This window comes from Candoia aspera, chromosome 5 (genome assembly GCF_035149785.1).
Source record: "Candoia aspera isolate rCanAsp1 chromosome 5, rCanAsp1.hap2, whole genome shotgun sequence".
Taxonomy (NCBI): Eukaryota; Metazoa; Chordata; class Lepidosauria; order Squamata; family Boidae; genus Candoia; species Candoia aspera.
The window spans coordinates 107,403,950-107,419,712 of NC_086157.1; the positions used below are offsets into that span (position 1 = coordinate 107,403,950).

General features: G+C 41.3%; 1 protein-coding gene across 1 annotated transcript in view; it reads left to right on the plus strand.

Annotated features, from left to right (window-relative positions):
* Positions 1-15,763, plus strand: part of LOC134499264 (putative N-acetylated-alpha-linked acidic dipeptidase) — a 33,473-nt gene that overhangs the window by 796 nt on the left and 16,914 nt on the right. The window contains exons 2-7 of the mRNA XM_063305910.1: positions 1,884-1,995; positions 8,303-8,489; positions 8,862-8,963; positions 11,339-11,464; positions 12,897-13,083; positions 14,388-14,481. Coding sequence (XP_063161980.1) covers positions 1,884-1,995; positions 8,303-8,489; positions 8,862-8,963; positions 11,339-11,464; positions 12,897-13,083; positions 14,388-14,481 — 808 coding nt within the window. The remainder of the gene's footprint in view (positions 1-1,883; positions 1,996-8,302; positions 8,490-8,861; positions 8,964-11,338; positions 11,465-12,896; positions 13,084-14,387; positions 14,482-15,763) is intronic.

Genomic DNA, 15,763 nt, shown 5'->3' on the forward strand with positions numbered 1-15,763 from the left:
GCCAGTTTAGTTCTGCTACCTGCTAAGATGTATTAAGGGAGAATATGGGTTTTATTAGTTGCCCCCACCTCTAAACCCTGCTATAATAATCAGACCTGCAAGGCAATGGTAGGGGAGGCATTCCACTCCATAGGGATTTGAGTCTTTGCCTGCCGGATTCAGATGTTCACAAAATGGATCCTCCATGTATAAGGGCACTGGCTTTGGAGCATCAGATGCTGAGGGCTAACACTGATGCCGCTTTCATATTTGGCTTGTGGGCTCCCTAGAAGCATTTGAAAGTTTGGGAATCCTCCGTGCAATTATTTGGGAATAAACTCCATTTAAAACCAGTGGATAACATTTTTCTTTTAAACAAAATTATTTATTAATTTTATTAATCATTTTTTAAAAGAAGAGGGAGGGAGGACAATGAAAGGAGAAAAATAATTGATTTTTTCCATTTTTTTTTCAAATAATTGATAAAAGAAAAACAAATGATGCAGAAATATATCAGGAACTGGACAAAGGAATTACCAAAATTGTACAGTTAGTGCTCAGTATATCATTGATGAGAAATTAACTATAAAAAACAAAGCATATTGAATTATTTTAACCATACAAGAAAAGATTTGAATATCTGAGCTGTCCACTATTTGTTATTTAAAGAAAGAAAGAGAGAGGGAGAGAGAGAGAGAGAGAGAGAGAGAGAGAGAGAAAGAAAGAAAGAAAGAAAGAAAGAAAGAAAGAAAGAAAGAAAGAAAGAAAGAAAGAAAATCTTACTAAAACATTATACACACATATTTTGCTTCTAACTTCCCCTTTATTGTACTCTGACTGATGTACAATATTTATAAACACTTAATTTTTTGTGTATTTCTGATTTCAGCAGTCAGTTCTTTTTTCCCTTGAAAACCATACTCTAAATCACTCTTTCTCAACTTTTTCACCCTGGAGGAACCCTTGAAATATTTTCCAGGTCTCGAGGAAGCCCTGCACACTCAGATTCAAATATAGGCCAGAAGTTACAAAATTATTATATTTGTTTCATAGGTAGGCCTGTATATGTGCATTAACAGTGTTATTAAACCAAAAATAAAGAATGAAACTACCTCTTTAATGTCAAGTTGCCTGAATTTGAAATAATTTTTTAAATAAATCATGATCTCCCAGGGAACCCCTAGTGAACTCTCACGGAACCCTAGGATGCCACGGAACCCTGGCTGAGAAACCCTGTTCTAAATACTTACATTTGCCTTGTTGCATAAGATGTATTATAGTATGTATGGAAGCCATCCTTGCTTAAATTTGGTAAAACGTCTGTTGTTCTAACATTTTTCATGTGTAATAATGTGATTTATAAGTTTTGCTCTGGATTGTTTGAGGGCAAGGGTAGAAGTGGGGTAGAAATGGGGTTCATGGGCAGGAAATAGACATTTGGGGTTAAGACAAGCTTGTCCTACAACACTTATGTGACTCCAACTGGATAGGGAACTTAGTATGAGAGAGTTTGGCTGGGTTGGAGCAACACACTTAACCAAGTCAGCTATAACCAAGTAGCTACATTTACACATCATGCTGAAATTGGTTGGTTTAACCTCTGCTAGTTGCTGGCTGGGTGGCTTAGCCTGTTGTGTGCAATCAAGCCAGTTGATAACTGTAGTTTATGGTTCATGAAGAAAGCACAGGACATGGGTTAATTCAATATCCAGATTAATTATCTTTTTGGGAGAGATGGGCGGTGATAGAAATTTGATAAATAAATAAATAAATGTGTTAACACAACTGCTGTACCTTCTCTTGTGAGGTGGTGATTTTTGTGTGGTGAATTGCAAAATTTTGGGCATGCAACAATTCACTTAGTACTTTTCATGCCATGGAAATCACTTTGATCTGACTTTCAGGCTGGCTGGCTAACAGACATGCCAATCAGTTGCCGAGGACAGATCTCCATGAGAAGATGAAGGAGGCATTCATGAAGGAGATGAAAGCAGAAAGCATCAAGCAAATTCTTTAGTAAGCTGTACTGGATTGTATGTATGCTATGTTGCAGATGCTGGGAAAGCCTTTAGCCCAGGAGAGGTCAAAAAAGTCACACACCAAGCATTTCTATAAAAATAATTTATTTACAGAAAGCAAAAACAAAAGCAAAACATTTAAAGTACTTAGCTCCGTTTGGAGCAAGCCTTGCTGAGCTACATTTCCAGCAGAGAGAAAAAAAAGGAAGAAGAACAAGTCCGGGCAGGTCCTCCCCCCAGGCTATTTTGCATGAAGCACGTGAGAGGAGACAATCAAATGCAACCCCTTCACCTGGCCAAATGATTAGGTATAATAGTAGCTTAACCTATTAGTAGGAAAACCTCAACACTCCCCTTTTTACACTATAGATTAAGTTGCAAACCAATCTTCTCTGACAACTCTTTGTATCTTGGTACAGGAAGAGGTTTGGTTAAAATATCAGCAATCATGTCTTTTGATTCACAATATTTTAACATTATTTCTCCTTTGCTTATCATATCTTTGATATATTGATATCTAATATCGATATGTTTTGTTCTACTTCTGCAGGCTTCAGATTTTGCCATAGCAATGCAAGCTTGATTATCCTCATAAACAGTTATAGGCTGGTTCACTTCCATGCCTATGTCTTTTAACAAATGTTTAAACCATGTAACCTCATTACAGGTTTGTGTTAGAGAATAAAACTCTGCTTCTGCAGTGGAAAGAGCAACAAGTGTTTGTTTTCTAGAATGCCAGCCTAAGCTAGATCCAGCAAATTGAATTAAAATCCCAGAAGTGGATTTTCTGTCACTGACATCTGCTCCCCAATCAGAATCGGCAAAAGCCTGCAATTTCTCAGTTCCAGAGGCATTTAGCATCAGGCAATAATTCTTTGTTCCTTGCAAATACCTCATTAACCTCTTCAATGCTGCTTTTCCAGTAGATGTAGGCTTCTCTACCTGTCTACTTAAAATGGCCACAGAATTTGAGATATCTGGGCGAGAATGATTTGCAATGTACAGTAAACTTCCAATTGCAGATCTATAGTTCTCTGCCTCAGTTAATTGAGTTTCTCCTGTATCTTTCTGAAAATCTATTATCATCGGAGTAGAGACTGGTTTACAGTCTTGCATATTAAAATCTTCTAGGAGCTTTTGAATTTTACTACGTTGGTTTAACAGAAAGCTACCATCCTTGTCTCTGTGTACTTCCAAACCTAGGTAATTAGTCACAACTCCAAGGCTTTTTAATATGAAATGGCTTTTCATGCAGGCTTCAAAATCAAGCCTTTGTTTTTCTGTTGATGTGAATAGCAGCAAATCATCAACATAAATGCACAGATACATACAGCCTTGTTTGTCCTTCTTCATATATACACAGGGATCTGCTTTTCCTTTTTCAAAACCAAAATTCTGCAGTTTTTCATCTACTTTTTGGTTCCAGGATCTAGCAGCTTGTTTTAACCCATAGATTGACTTCTGCAGTTCACAGACTAGATTCTCCCCTTTTTCATAGCCAGGGGGTTGCTGCATGTATAATCTGTGGTCTAAATCACCATAGAGAAATGCAGTTTGAATGTCATAGTGGTTAACTGACATTCCTTTCAGTGCAGCAACTTTTAACAGTAATCTAATTGATTCACCTTTAGTAACTGGTGCAAAAGTCTTGTCAAAGTCTAAATCTTTCCTTTGAGTGAACCCTTTTGCAACCAACCTTGCTTTATATTTTTGGATTTTGCCATCAGCATCCCTTTTCAGTTTGAAAACCCACCTACAACCCAGACAGCGTTCATTGGGAGGTAGATTTACCAGTTTCCATGTTTTATTTTCCTTCAAGGATGCTAATTCCTGTTGCATGGCAGAATGCCAATTTTGTGCAATCTCAGGTGGTAAAGCATTCACTTGTTCTAGAGACTCAGGTTCTGTGAATATGTGAAAAGCCTTTACTGTATCAGCCTGAAAACGTGATGGAGGAACGCCTTTATTACTCCTCTGAGATCTGCGAGGTAATACAGGGCTTAAATTTTGACTCCTATCACTTTCCTGAGAAGCATCTGTCTCATCAGACAGATCTTCAGTTTGCTTTTCTGGTTTAATGTCCTCATCAGGCAAAAGATCACCATCAGCAAGTCCTTGCTGTTCTCTTGTGGTGGTCAGTTCAACTGGAGAGCTAGAATTTAATCTCCCCCAGTTTTGTTCAGCAAAAGAAGCGCTTTTGCTAATTATTAATTTCTCTCCCATTATGAACCTGTAGCTCCTCTGGCTTTGTTCATAGCCAACAAAGATGGCTTTCTTTGTTGTGGGGCCTCCTTTCCTTCTCTGCTGTTTTGGAATGTGAACCCATGCAGTGCTACCAAACACTCTAAGATGGCTTACCTTTGGTTTCACACCATAAAACAAATGGAATGGAGTGTCCTGAATCACAGAGTTATACAACCTGTTCTGAACATAACAAGCAGTCGATAAAGCTTCTCCCCAGAACTTAAAACATAATCGTGAATCTTTTAACATGCATTCCATCGCATTTTGCAAGGTCCTGCCCTTTCTTTCAGCAACACCATTTTGCTGAGGGGTGTACGGGTTAGAAAGAATTTGTTCTATCCCTTTTTCCACTAGGAACCTTCTGAATTTGTGAGAAAGGTATTCTCCTCCTCTATCACATTGGAGTGCAGATACAGGCCTAGGGAATTTTCCATTTGCCCATGTCACAAAACTTTTAAATTTCTCAAATGCCTCATCTTTATGTTTTAAGATGTAGATAAATGTGTATCTTGAGAAATCATCAATGATGGTCATTGCATACCTTGCTTGTCCAAGACTTGGAGCAAAAGGACCAATAATATCAGAGTGTACAATTTCCAAAGGTCTAGTTGTAACTCTGTCACTGTGCTTACTCACAGGAGCTTTTAGTGTTTTGCATTCTTTGCAAACTACACAATCTAAGTATTTATCACAGGGTTTTATCTTTAGGTCAGCACACAGCTGTGGCATTTGTGCTATATACTTGTAATTAGCATGACCAAGTCTCCTGTGCATCAGGTGTACACATTGGTCATGATATGGTGTGTTGCCAACTGCAGCCTTGCAGCTTGGCTTCCTTGCATTTTGCACAATGTACAAGGAGTCTTTTAACATACCAGTAGCACACAATTTCCCATTTTTACGTATCTCACAACCATTTTTCTTAAATGTTATGATATACCCTGTTGCAGCCAATTGTGCCACAGATAAAAGGTTTGATTGTAAATTTGGCACATACAACACACCTTTTACAGTTTCTCCTAAGCAGGATAAATACAAGTCACCTTGTCCCATAATTTTGGTCACAGACCCATCAGCCAAAGATACACTTTGTCTTTCAGTTTTAGACAGTGACACAAAAGAGCTTTTACAATTACATAAATGACAACTGGCCCCAGAATCTAACACCCATACATCAGAATTACCCTTCTCAGCAACCTGTGCAATTTGGGTTGTCTGAAGAGCCTTCTTCTGTGTTGCCCTTGTGTTCTTCTGCTCTGTCTTTCTACTCTTGGGTCTCATGGCACAGTCTCTTTGCAAATGTCCAGCTGAACCACAAGTGAAGCATCGCTGGCTTGCTAGCGCTGTGGCCTCAGGTTCCTTTCCCTTCTTTTCCCTCATTTTCTGGTCTTGCAGCTTTCCAGAAGAGATGGGGGGGGATCTTTCCTCTCTCTTCTCCCATTCAGCGAGTAAGCGCTGTGTAACATACGATGGGGTGAGGTCTGCTTCAGGCATAGCTTCCAGGGTACAGATCAGCGTGTCCCATGTTGCATTTAGTGAGGACAGGAGGATATAGGATTTTGTGAGAGGTGTAAATTCCATTCCTCTCTCCTGCAACTCAACATACAGCTGCTGAATATAATGCAGGTGCTCAGGAAGGCTATCTCCTTCTGCAAGGTAGGCTCTGTACAGCTTTTTCGTCAGAGTAACTTTACTCCCTGCTGTTGCCTTTACATATAAGTCTCTCAAAGCGTCCCAAAGTTGCTTTGCAGACTGCATGCCTCGCACGTGGACTAGCTGATTGTCCTCAACTCCCAAGATAATGGTGGCTCTAGCCCGCTCATCCTGTCTCAGCCATTCAGCACTGGGATTTTGGGGGGTTTGCTCACCAATTGGCAGCCAAAGATCCTCTCTGCGAAGATACATTTCCATCTTCAGGGCCCAATTCAAATAGTTGGTCTCTGATAGGCGCTCCAGAGGCATCGCTGAGGGCTGGGAGGTAGCCATGGCTTCTTCCTTCTTTTGCAAGTCACCTCAGCTAGCTTCTTTGTCCTGCAGACCGGCAGTTGCTGGAAAATCTCCAGGTGGCTCCAAAGAAAATCTTCACAGGTCTTTGCTACCTGCCTTTAAATTGTGCATGAGGTGTGGAGTTGATCTCTCTTTTCTCTCTGGGTTTTACTGCATTGTTTTACTGGGCACATAACCTGTTGCAGATGCTGGGAAAGCCTTTAGCCCAGGAGAGGTCAAAAAAGTCACACACCAAGCATTTCTATAAAAATAATTTATTTACAGAAAGCAAAAACAAAAGCAAAACATTTAAAGTACTTAGCTCCGTTTGGAGCAAGCCTTGCTGAGCTACATTTCCAGCAGAGAGAAAAAAAAGGAAGAAGAACAAGTCCGGGCAGGTCCTCCCCCCAGGCTATTTTGCATGAAGCACGTGAGAGGAGACAATCAAATGCAACCCCTTCACCTGGCCAAATGATTAGGTATAATAGTAGCTTAACCTATTAGTAGGAAAACCTCAACATGCTAGTCTTTCCAAAGGTTTAGGAAGTATAGGACAATGAGATAGGAAGAGAAATGGCCACTTTAACACACACACACACCCCTTCCCCAGCCTTGTTCTTGGATTATGGGAGTCTGGAAGACACATCTGGAAAGCAGCAAGCTGAGAGGGTTGGGAGCCAACGTATGACAGTCAGCTTCCCAGGATCAGAACTTGGTTGTGCAAATTGTCCCCCCTAGACAGATCCTCCCTCCCTTCCTTTTCCCTCTTTCCCACTCTCCTTTCCCCTTACTCTTTCTGTCTTTTTATCTTTCTTTTATCCTCTATAGAGAAAGTATAGAGACTTTTAAATGATGAGTTATAGAGCTTTCAAAAGCATCTGTGGCTTATGGTTCCTTCGCTCTACTTCTTTGCTCCATACTCTTGCACATTCTAGTGTGTGTCTCTGCATGTGTTCATGTGTTTCAAGTGAATGCCTGAACTTGTCCCAAGGCTGAAGAGATAATACATTTCCTAGGGTTGAAAGTGACATGATAGGCATCGCGAGGGCTGCACATGAGCATCTTTTGTTATGCTTCCACCATCTCAGGACAATGTCAAGAAAAAGCCAGAGCAAGACCTGAGGCACAGCTCTGCACACATGGAACTGAACTGAAAAAGACAAATTTGAGTGACACAACTCAGTCACTCAGTTCAGAGCCAGCAACCCAGCATCATCTGCATAAATTCACCTCCCCAACCAATGCACATCTACCAATCCCCTTGTATTAGTGCCTGCTGATTGTTGAACCATTCGCTGAGCATTTCATTTATTCTCCCACATGCTGAAGAGTAAAAATCTGTTCTGCACACCTGCTGACCAATCTAAAACCATACCATTTGGATTACTGCAATGCACTCGCTCTGGGGCTGCCCTTGAAGAACACATGGAAGCTTCAACTGGTGCAGAATGTGGTGGTGCATGCAGTCTTGGGCATTTCAAAGTTCACCCGTGCAACACCACTGCTTCATGAGCTGCATTGACTCCCAGTAAAGTATGCTTCTGGGTGCAATTGAAGGTCATTTGTGGGATCATTTATCTCTGAAGGCTTCTGCCCATCCCACCAGATCTGGCAGGATAGGCATGCCCCTGGTTCCCTTCATTAAACATTGCCATCTTGTGGGCTCAAGGAAGCATGCCTTCTCTGTTGCAGCACCTGCCCTATGGAACAGCCCCCCATCCACCCCCGAAATTTGGATGGCCCCGATCCTCTTGGCTTTCCAGAAGGCTGCTAAAACTTTTTCCCCATGTGTTAGGGCTGGGATGTTAGAGGAGTCCAACACAGCTGTTTGCTTTACGGAATTATTATGTAGTGCCTCAGTTACCATTTTTCCTGTATCAGTTTAAGTGGTTTGGGTTTTTATATAGTTTTTGTACATATTGTTCACTGCCCAGAGTTACATATTCAAGATGGGGTGAATATATAAATTTTCTCAACTAAATAAAGGAAAAAAAATAAGTATAACCATCTACCAAAATATAAGCAAAAGTAGGTTTTCCACTATCAAGCAGATAATGCCATCTTCTTTCTTCTAGCAACTTCACCCAGCAACCTCACTTGGCAGGCACACAGGAGAACTTGTGCCTAGCTGAACAGATACAAGCAGAGTGGACGGCATTTGGCCTAGACTCGGTGCAGCTGGCTCCTTATGATGTTTTGCTTTCCTACCCCAATGAGACAAATCCCAACTACATCTCAATCATTGATGAGCATGGCCAAGAGGTAAAGGACAGGGGCCGGATTAGGTATAAAGATTGGGTTTTCACAATGTGATAGACTAGGCTAACATGGGGTTGAATAGTTGAATAGTTCAAAGTTAAATGTGTTGTGGGAATCATTCCATTGTCATAATGATCACATTAAGTCGTCACAAAGACTATTTGGGCACTGTATGTTAGACAAACACAGCTATTGTTTTTAGAGTTTAGCTAAACTGGATTCACTTTTATGGGCTCTTGGCAAATACCCTCAAGTGTGCCATTCCTACATGAATTCCCATCCCATCCTTCAACCTTTGCCCACACTCAAGTTGAATAAATCAGATGCTGCTTTTATATGCCATGTTTTTCCCCTTGTGGCTTCTTTATTATCTAGATTTTCAACACATCACTATCTGAGCCTGTTCCTGCAGGATATGAGACTATTGAAAACATTGTTCCACCTTACAGTGCTTTCTCGGCCCAAGGTGAGCCAGAGGTAAGGATTAAAAGGAGTTGGGGCTGGATTTAGACCTGGCAAGGCTCTAAGCAATAGGAAGATGCAGCAGCTCTATCTGACAAGTGCTAACAGAGAAGAAGGCTGTGTAACAACTGAAGTTGGCATGGATCCCCCAAGAGGCCTCACAAAGCTGTGAAGGGGTGGGCAAGGGACCTCTTTGAACAGAAGGTGTGAATGCATGAAGAAACAAAGCATATCTAAATCAGTCAATGAAGATTATGTGGGCCATTCTGGAGGGCTTAATTTACTGAGATGTTCATATATGAAATTATGATAAAACTGCAGAAAATGAAAACAATTCTGAAATTTTGAGGGGCCCCTTAAGACTTGGATGCCGTAAGCTGTAGGTTGTTTAGATTATGCCTAAATCCAACTCTGATGGGAATAGCTTTGGTGTTATGTGAATGTTCTTGCATTATGTAATCTCTTTACTTTTAGGTATTTAGGTAACTTGAAATAGGAGTCCTTAATCTTGTAGGGTTATTGGGCAGATTTGGGCAGAGGTAGGGGGGGTGCTTTTGGAAAAAGTGGGCTGACTGTCCATGAGCATAGCTACAAAAGATCAAAGTACAGGAGGCAAATTGGCAAGATTTCCTCTTGTGTTTTCTTTCTCCTTATATCTGACCAGATTGTCACAGGCTGACATGGGATCCAAGATAAAATAAAGAAGGTCCCAGAGTCTGATGCTTTGCTTTTCAACAAGGCTCTTTCCTTCTTAATTTTGTTTAAAATAATCGTACTAAAAAACAAACAAACAAATAACAAGTAGAGGAAGTATGGTAGGTAAGAGGTCTACAGGCACTTTGGTGTCCGTGAATACCACCTTCACCCCAGACAGCAACAGATACTCTTGAATTGCCAGAGGCAGCTTCAGGTGATTAAATCTGAGTCACACTGTCAGATTCCTCCAGTCAACAGGTTCACAGGACCCCTTATCGGAGCATCTTCCACCACTTCCTTATGGATGGGTCGCCAGATGGGAGGGGGCGCTGGGAAGGAGTGTGAATTGCATTATTATGGCTAGAGATTTATGGTGGTTACACATCAAGGCCAGTGAGTAGAGATACACCAGCAACATCACCTGGATGGGAAAGCGGGGTGACATACTTTCATGGGAAGTGGGAAAAAGAAAGCAATTAAGGGAATGTAGTTTTAGATGTAGGTTTAAGCGGGAATTCTCCATTCACAGCTTTATTCTTGCATTGGTCATTTTGCTTCATTAAAACAGTTCAAGGATCTTAGTCTCCTGACTGTCATTGTGTGACTGCTTGAATGAGCCAGCGCTTACACATACCCAGTCTGCTTAGGATGGACTCAAAGGTAATGGCGTCCCTGGACTCAGAAGCGAAGCAGTGCTGAGTCTGGTTAGTACTTGGATGAGAGACCACCAACTAGGAAGTCCCAAGACTGTAGACTAGCTGGGAAAATTTAGAAAAAAAAAATTCAGAAGACAGTCACAAACTATTTCTGTCCCATTGCCAAGAAAACTGCATGGAGCTATCCATGAAGCTACCAGGAGTGAAGGATGACTTGAAGGAGACATTACCTTCTAATAGGAAATTTTGGAATATGGCCAGAGAAAAATAAGCAGTTGAGATTTGGGGGAACCCAAACACTCCTTCACTTTAGGTAACTTCCTTCCTGATGAGGGAAAATTATCATATCACCTCTACACAGCTACATATGCATGCTCCATACGTATAACATTCTTTTCCCTTGGGGCTCCATTTGTATTTATACATTTGCTTTAACTTGCATATCATTCAATACCTTTAGAGCAGGAACATGTGGCCCCTGAGGTCAGAGATGGTTGCTCCGAAAGGCTCTCCAAAGGTTTCTGCCAAACTGTAATCTTTAATGGGAAAAAAATCAAACACATGGGGTGGGACGATTTAAATGCAAAAATACACTATACTCAATTTAGGTTTTGTCCAAGCCCCACCTACCTTTTCACACATGACCCCCAACATATCATTCCAGGACGAAAGGAAGTCTTTGGCTGAAAAGAAAAATGCACATCAGCTAGTGAGGGTTGTGGATTAAGGGAGGGAGATTGCTTAGAATGGCAAAACAGAAATATATAAGCAAAAGTAAGTTGGCCTCCCTGATTGATTGATTGATTGATTGATTGATTACATTGTGATATATGGCTACAAAGAGTTTGAAATAAATTATTATGTCTCTTGGAAGGACCATGGGCCACGCAACTCTATTGATCTCCTTCCTTTCTGAATTCTTCCTTCCTCTGTAGTGTTGCAGATCTGGAAGGCATTAGATGCTCTACCATTCTGGGCTGGTCTCCCCATCAAGCCAAACACTGTGTGTGTGTTGTTAATATGCCTTTTATATTCCAGGGAGAGTTGGTGTATGTGAATTATGGCAGCATAGAAGATTTCCACAGGTTAAAGCGAGAGATGGGAATTAATTGTTCTGGGAAAATTGTCATTGCCAGATATGGGAAGATCTTCAGAGGAAATAAGGTAAGAGTGTATGGGCTTTGTTTTTCAGGCATGAGAGAAATGTTCACCACAAACCAAAATATTGTTCAAAGCTTGAAACAACAATTAATGTACTCTTGGAATATTCCACTTGAAATACCGTTTTCTTACATTCTTTTAAAAATCATAATGTTAGTGAATTTATCTGTCCGTTAGATAGTTGCAGCACTAGCTCATGGACACCTATTTCAACTACTGGATGAAAAATAAGAGAGCAGGATACCAGTTCCCAGTTCCCATTGTTCCTATCAGAAACAACAGGGACAAAGCAAGCTGTTTGCTTCTTAGCTCAGAACTAAACTACAAAACACAGGATATTTTGTTTCAGACTCAAAACGCATGAACTGGGCAGTCTGATCTCAAAACATTTTACAGGTCCTCATACGGCACACAAATAGAATTTACTGACATGGACGTGGTAATTTTTTTAATTTGGGGGGGTTTGTATTCCCAAAGTCCTCCATTCCTGCCAAGAAGATTTCTGAGGAATGGGCCTTTCACCATTGTTGGGCCACCACAGAAAATATTTATTCCAAAATCACTGCCACCCACTGAATCTCAGTTTATGGAGGACCTTCTGACATCAATCTTGGGATGAGGCAGGCACGTACAGGAAGAGACTGTCCTCTTGAAACTGAAACCAGGACTTGGCAACTCAACTCCATGGAGTGCCCAAATCCCCTTTTTGTATTCTTCAGTGCCCCCGCAGACCCCAGCTTCCTAAAATGAACAGCATGGTTTTCCAACCATTTTGTGGGAGAAAATACAGGCAAACAGTACAGGTTGTCCTCACTTAATGACCATTCTCTTAGTGATAGTTCAGACTTATAACAGTGCTGAAAAAACCAACTTATGACCGATCCTCACACTTATGACTGCCACAGCATCCCCTCAGTCTAGTGATCATGATTTGGCCACTTGGCAACCAGTTTGCATTTATGACCATCACATGTGGTCATGTGATTGCCATTTTTGACCTTCCCAGATGGCTTCTGGCAAGCAAAATCAATGGGGAACCGTGTGATTCTCTTAACAACCATGTGGTTCACTTAAAAACTGCCACAAAAAGGTTGTAAAATTGAGTTTGATTCACTTAATGACTGCTTTGCTTAGCAACCAAAATTCTGGACCCAATTGTGGTCGTTAAGTGAGGACTACCTGTAGTGTAAACCATAAAAATAATTTAAAAATAAAAAACCTCCCCCCACCCTTAAATCACCCTAAAAGAGGGTACAGTGCTGGTGCTATAGGGCATAGCCTTCACTTATAGCTAATTCCACAGAGACATATTTTTCTCTCCTCCTCTCAGCCACAGAAGACAACAATGAGGTTGTCCTACCAGTCAAAACATGGATTATTTTTTTTAGCTATGTTAATAAAATTATGTAATTCAATAAATTATTTTTACCCCTAGGTTAAGAATGCTTATCTGGCTGGTGCCAAAGGCATCATTTTATACTCGGATCCTGCTGATTCTTGTGCCCCTGGAGTTCAGCCTTACCCCGACGGCTGGAATCTGCCAGGAGGTGGAGCCCAACGTGGAAATGTCCTCATTCTGGATGGTGCTGGGGATCCTCTCACTCCAGGATATCCAGCTAAAGGTGACTAGGAAAGAGGTCTTCTAGCGACGCATCCTAAAATGGAATTTTATAGCCTCTTGGCTTTTATATTTATTTATTGCATTTTATATTTGTAATGTCTATGATTTTTATGAGATGTTAATGTTATTGTTGTAGCTTGATTTTATTGTAAGCCGCCCAGAGTCCCTCTCTTTGGGGGAGATGGGCGGTAATAAAACTTGAATAATAATAAATAAATAAATAAGCCAAGGTTCAGATAAATGTGAGAATGGTGTCCTAAGAAGATAGCCCACGATTTTTATTTTGTTTTGTGGAATAAGTATAACAGAGAGGGTACAATATAAAGAGTCTAATGTATAAGCAAAAGGGCGTGTGCATGAACTAGTCCACATGTTCAGGTTGTAGTGGATATATGCCTCCTGACCTCACCATGTCACTCTTCTACATACCTATGCAGTTCACTTGGTGTTACTCCTAGATATACCATTGTGATTGGATTTTGAAAAATTAAATGCAGGTGGATGCAAGGGTCCTAGATCTCTATGGCAAAGGGCCGTATTATTTGCTGCCCCTTGGGAAGGGAACGCATATATATTGTTTTCATATAAGGTGTTAATCTCCGCTATAACCTGAATCTGTCTCTGTGTTGAGATTATAAGGTCTATATTATCTTTCTGAAGAGGATGTTTATTATGCGTTTGGCTGCATTGTCCCATGTGGCAGGTCTTACCTTTATTTATCTTATTTAATTTCTTGGGGGAAATAGGCAGTAATAGAAGTCTGAAAAATAAATAAATACATAATTTATTTTACTAAGCCCCTCCGTTTGAAGGTAATCCTCTAGTAAGGCACAATTCCCATTTTAATTCAGATGAAACCACATCAGCATGATGATTATCAACAATAATAATCCCAGAAACCATGAGCAAAATATGTAAAAACTGTGGGATCGCTTCTCCCAGTAGCATCTCTCAGCCCAGTAAGATCAAGTCAGGGACTTGCTCCAGGTCCCCTGTCTCACGAACTGTCATTTTGCAGAAACTTTTTGCAGAAATATGCCTTTTCAACTGTCACCCCCACTGATGGAATCGGTTGGCCTCAAGCATCTGAACTGCTCCTTCAAAGGCATGCTTCTGAGGTCCCTGCATATGGCAGTCCCTGGGAGATGGGGCAGGTCCACCTCACTGGATCTTATTGGGGGACAAATGTTGCAGGGAAAAGATGACTGTGCAGTTATCCAGGCCCTGAACCATATAATGCTTTAAAGGTGACTCTTGAATAGCCCTCAGGATATAGTATAGTAATTGCTGCCTTCCTTACTCTAGAGCATGCATATCGCTTGGAAGAAGCCCAAAGCGCAGCACACTTAAATATTCCTGCCCACCCCATTGGTTTTCATGATGCTGAGCAGCTGCTAAAGTAAGTCCTAATGATTGTTTTGTTTATTCATTCAGTCGCCTCTGACTGTGACTTCACGGACCAGCCCACGCCAGAGCTTCCTGTCCGTCGTCAACACCCCCAGCTCCCCCAGGGACGAGTCCGTCACCTCTAGAATGTCATCCATCCACCTTGCCCTTGGTCGGCCCCTCTTCCTTTTGCCCTCCACTCTCCCTAGCATCAGCATCTTCTCCAGGGTGTCCTGTCTTCTCATTATGTGGCCAAAGTATTTCAGTTTTGCCTTTAATATCATTCCCTCAAGTGAGCAGTCTGGCTTTATTTCCTGGAGTATGGATTGGTTTGATCTTCTTGCAGTCCAAGGCACTCTCAGAATTCTCAGCCAACACCACAGTTCCAAAGCATCGATCTTCCTTCGCTCAGCCTTCCTTATGGTCCAGCTCTCGCAGCCATATGTTACTACAGGGAACACCATTGCTTTAACTATGCAGACCTTTGTTGTCAGTGTGATGTCTCTGCTCTTAACTATTTTATCGAGATTGGTCATTGCTCTTCTCCCAAGGATTAAGTGTCTTCTGATTTCGTGACTGCAGTCAGCATCTGTAGTAATCTTTGCACCTAGAAATACAAAGTCTTTCACTGCTTCTACATTTTCTCCCTCTATTTGCCAGTTATTAATCAAGCTGGTTGCCATAATCTTGTTTTTTTTGAGGTTTAGCTGCAAGCCAGCTTTTGCACTTTCTTCTTTCACCTTCATCACAAGGCTCCTCAGTTCCTCTTCACTTTCAGCCATCAAAGTGGTATCATCTGCGTATCTGAGATTGTTAATATTCCTTCCAGCGATTTTAAGTCCTAACGATATGATCATTTTTTCTTCAATCTCTAAGGTTGGTTGATGGTGGTGGTAGTTGTTTACAGTTTTCCTTCCACTTGAAATGGGATTTGAACTTGGTTTTCAAGAAGCAGCTTTGATAAAATTCTGGCCAAAGGGTTAGTGCATGTGAATGTCCTGTCTTTCAGTGGGCAATCTCTTCAGCATTATGTGTTTCCATTCTGGCAACAGGGAAGACGTCCTGTGATGGCCCAGTTTACACAATATTTTAAGACAAAGGCGAGAAACCGGGAGACCGGGAATTCTAGTTCTTCCTTAGGCCCAAACTCAGCTGGATGACCTAGGGCCAGTCCTTCTCAGTCACTAGGAAGCAGGCAATGGGAACCATTTCTGAAATATTGCCAAGAAAACTTCAGGGACTTGTCCAGGCAGTTGCCAGGAGTCAAAGCTGACTCAAAGGCAGCAAAACAACAT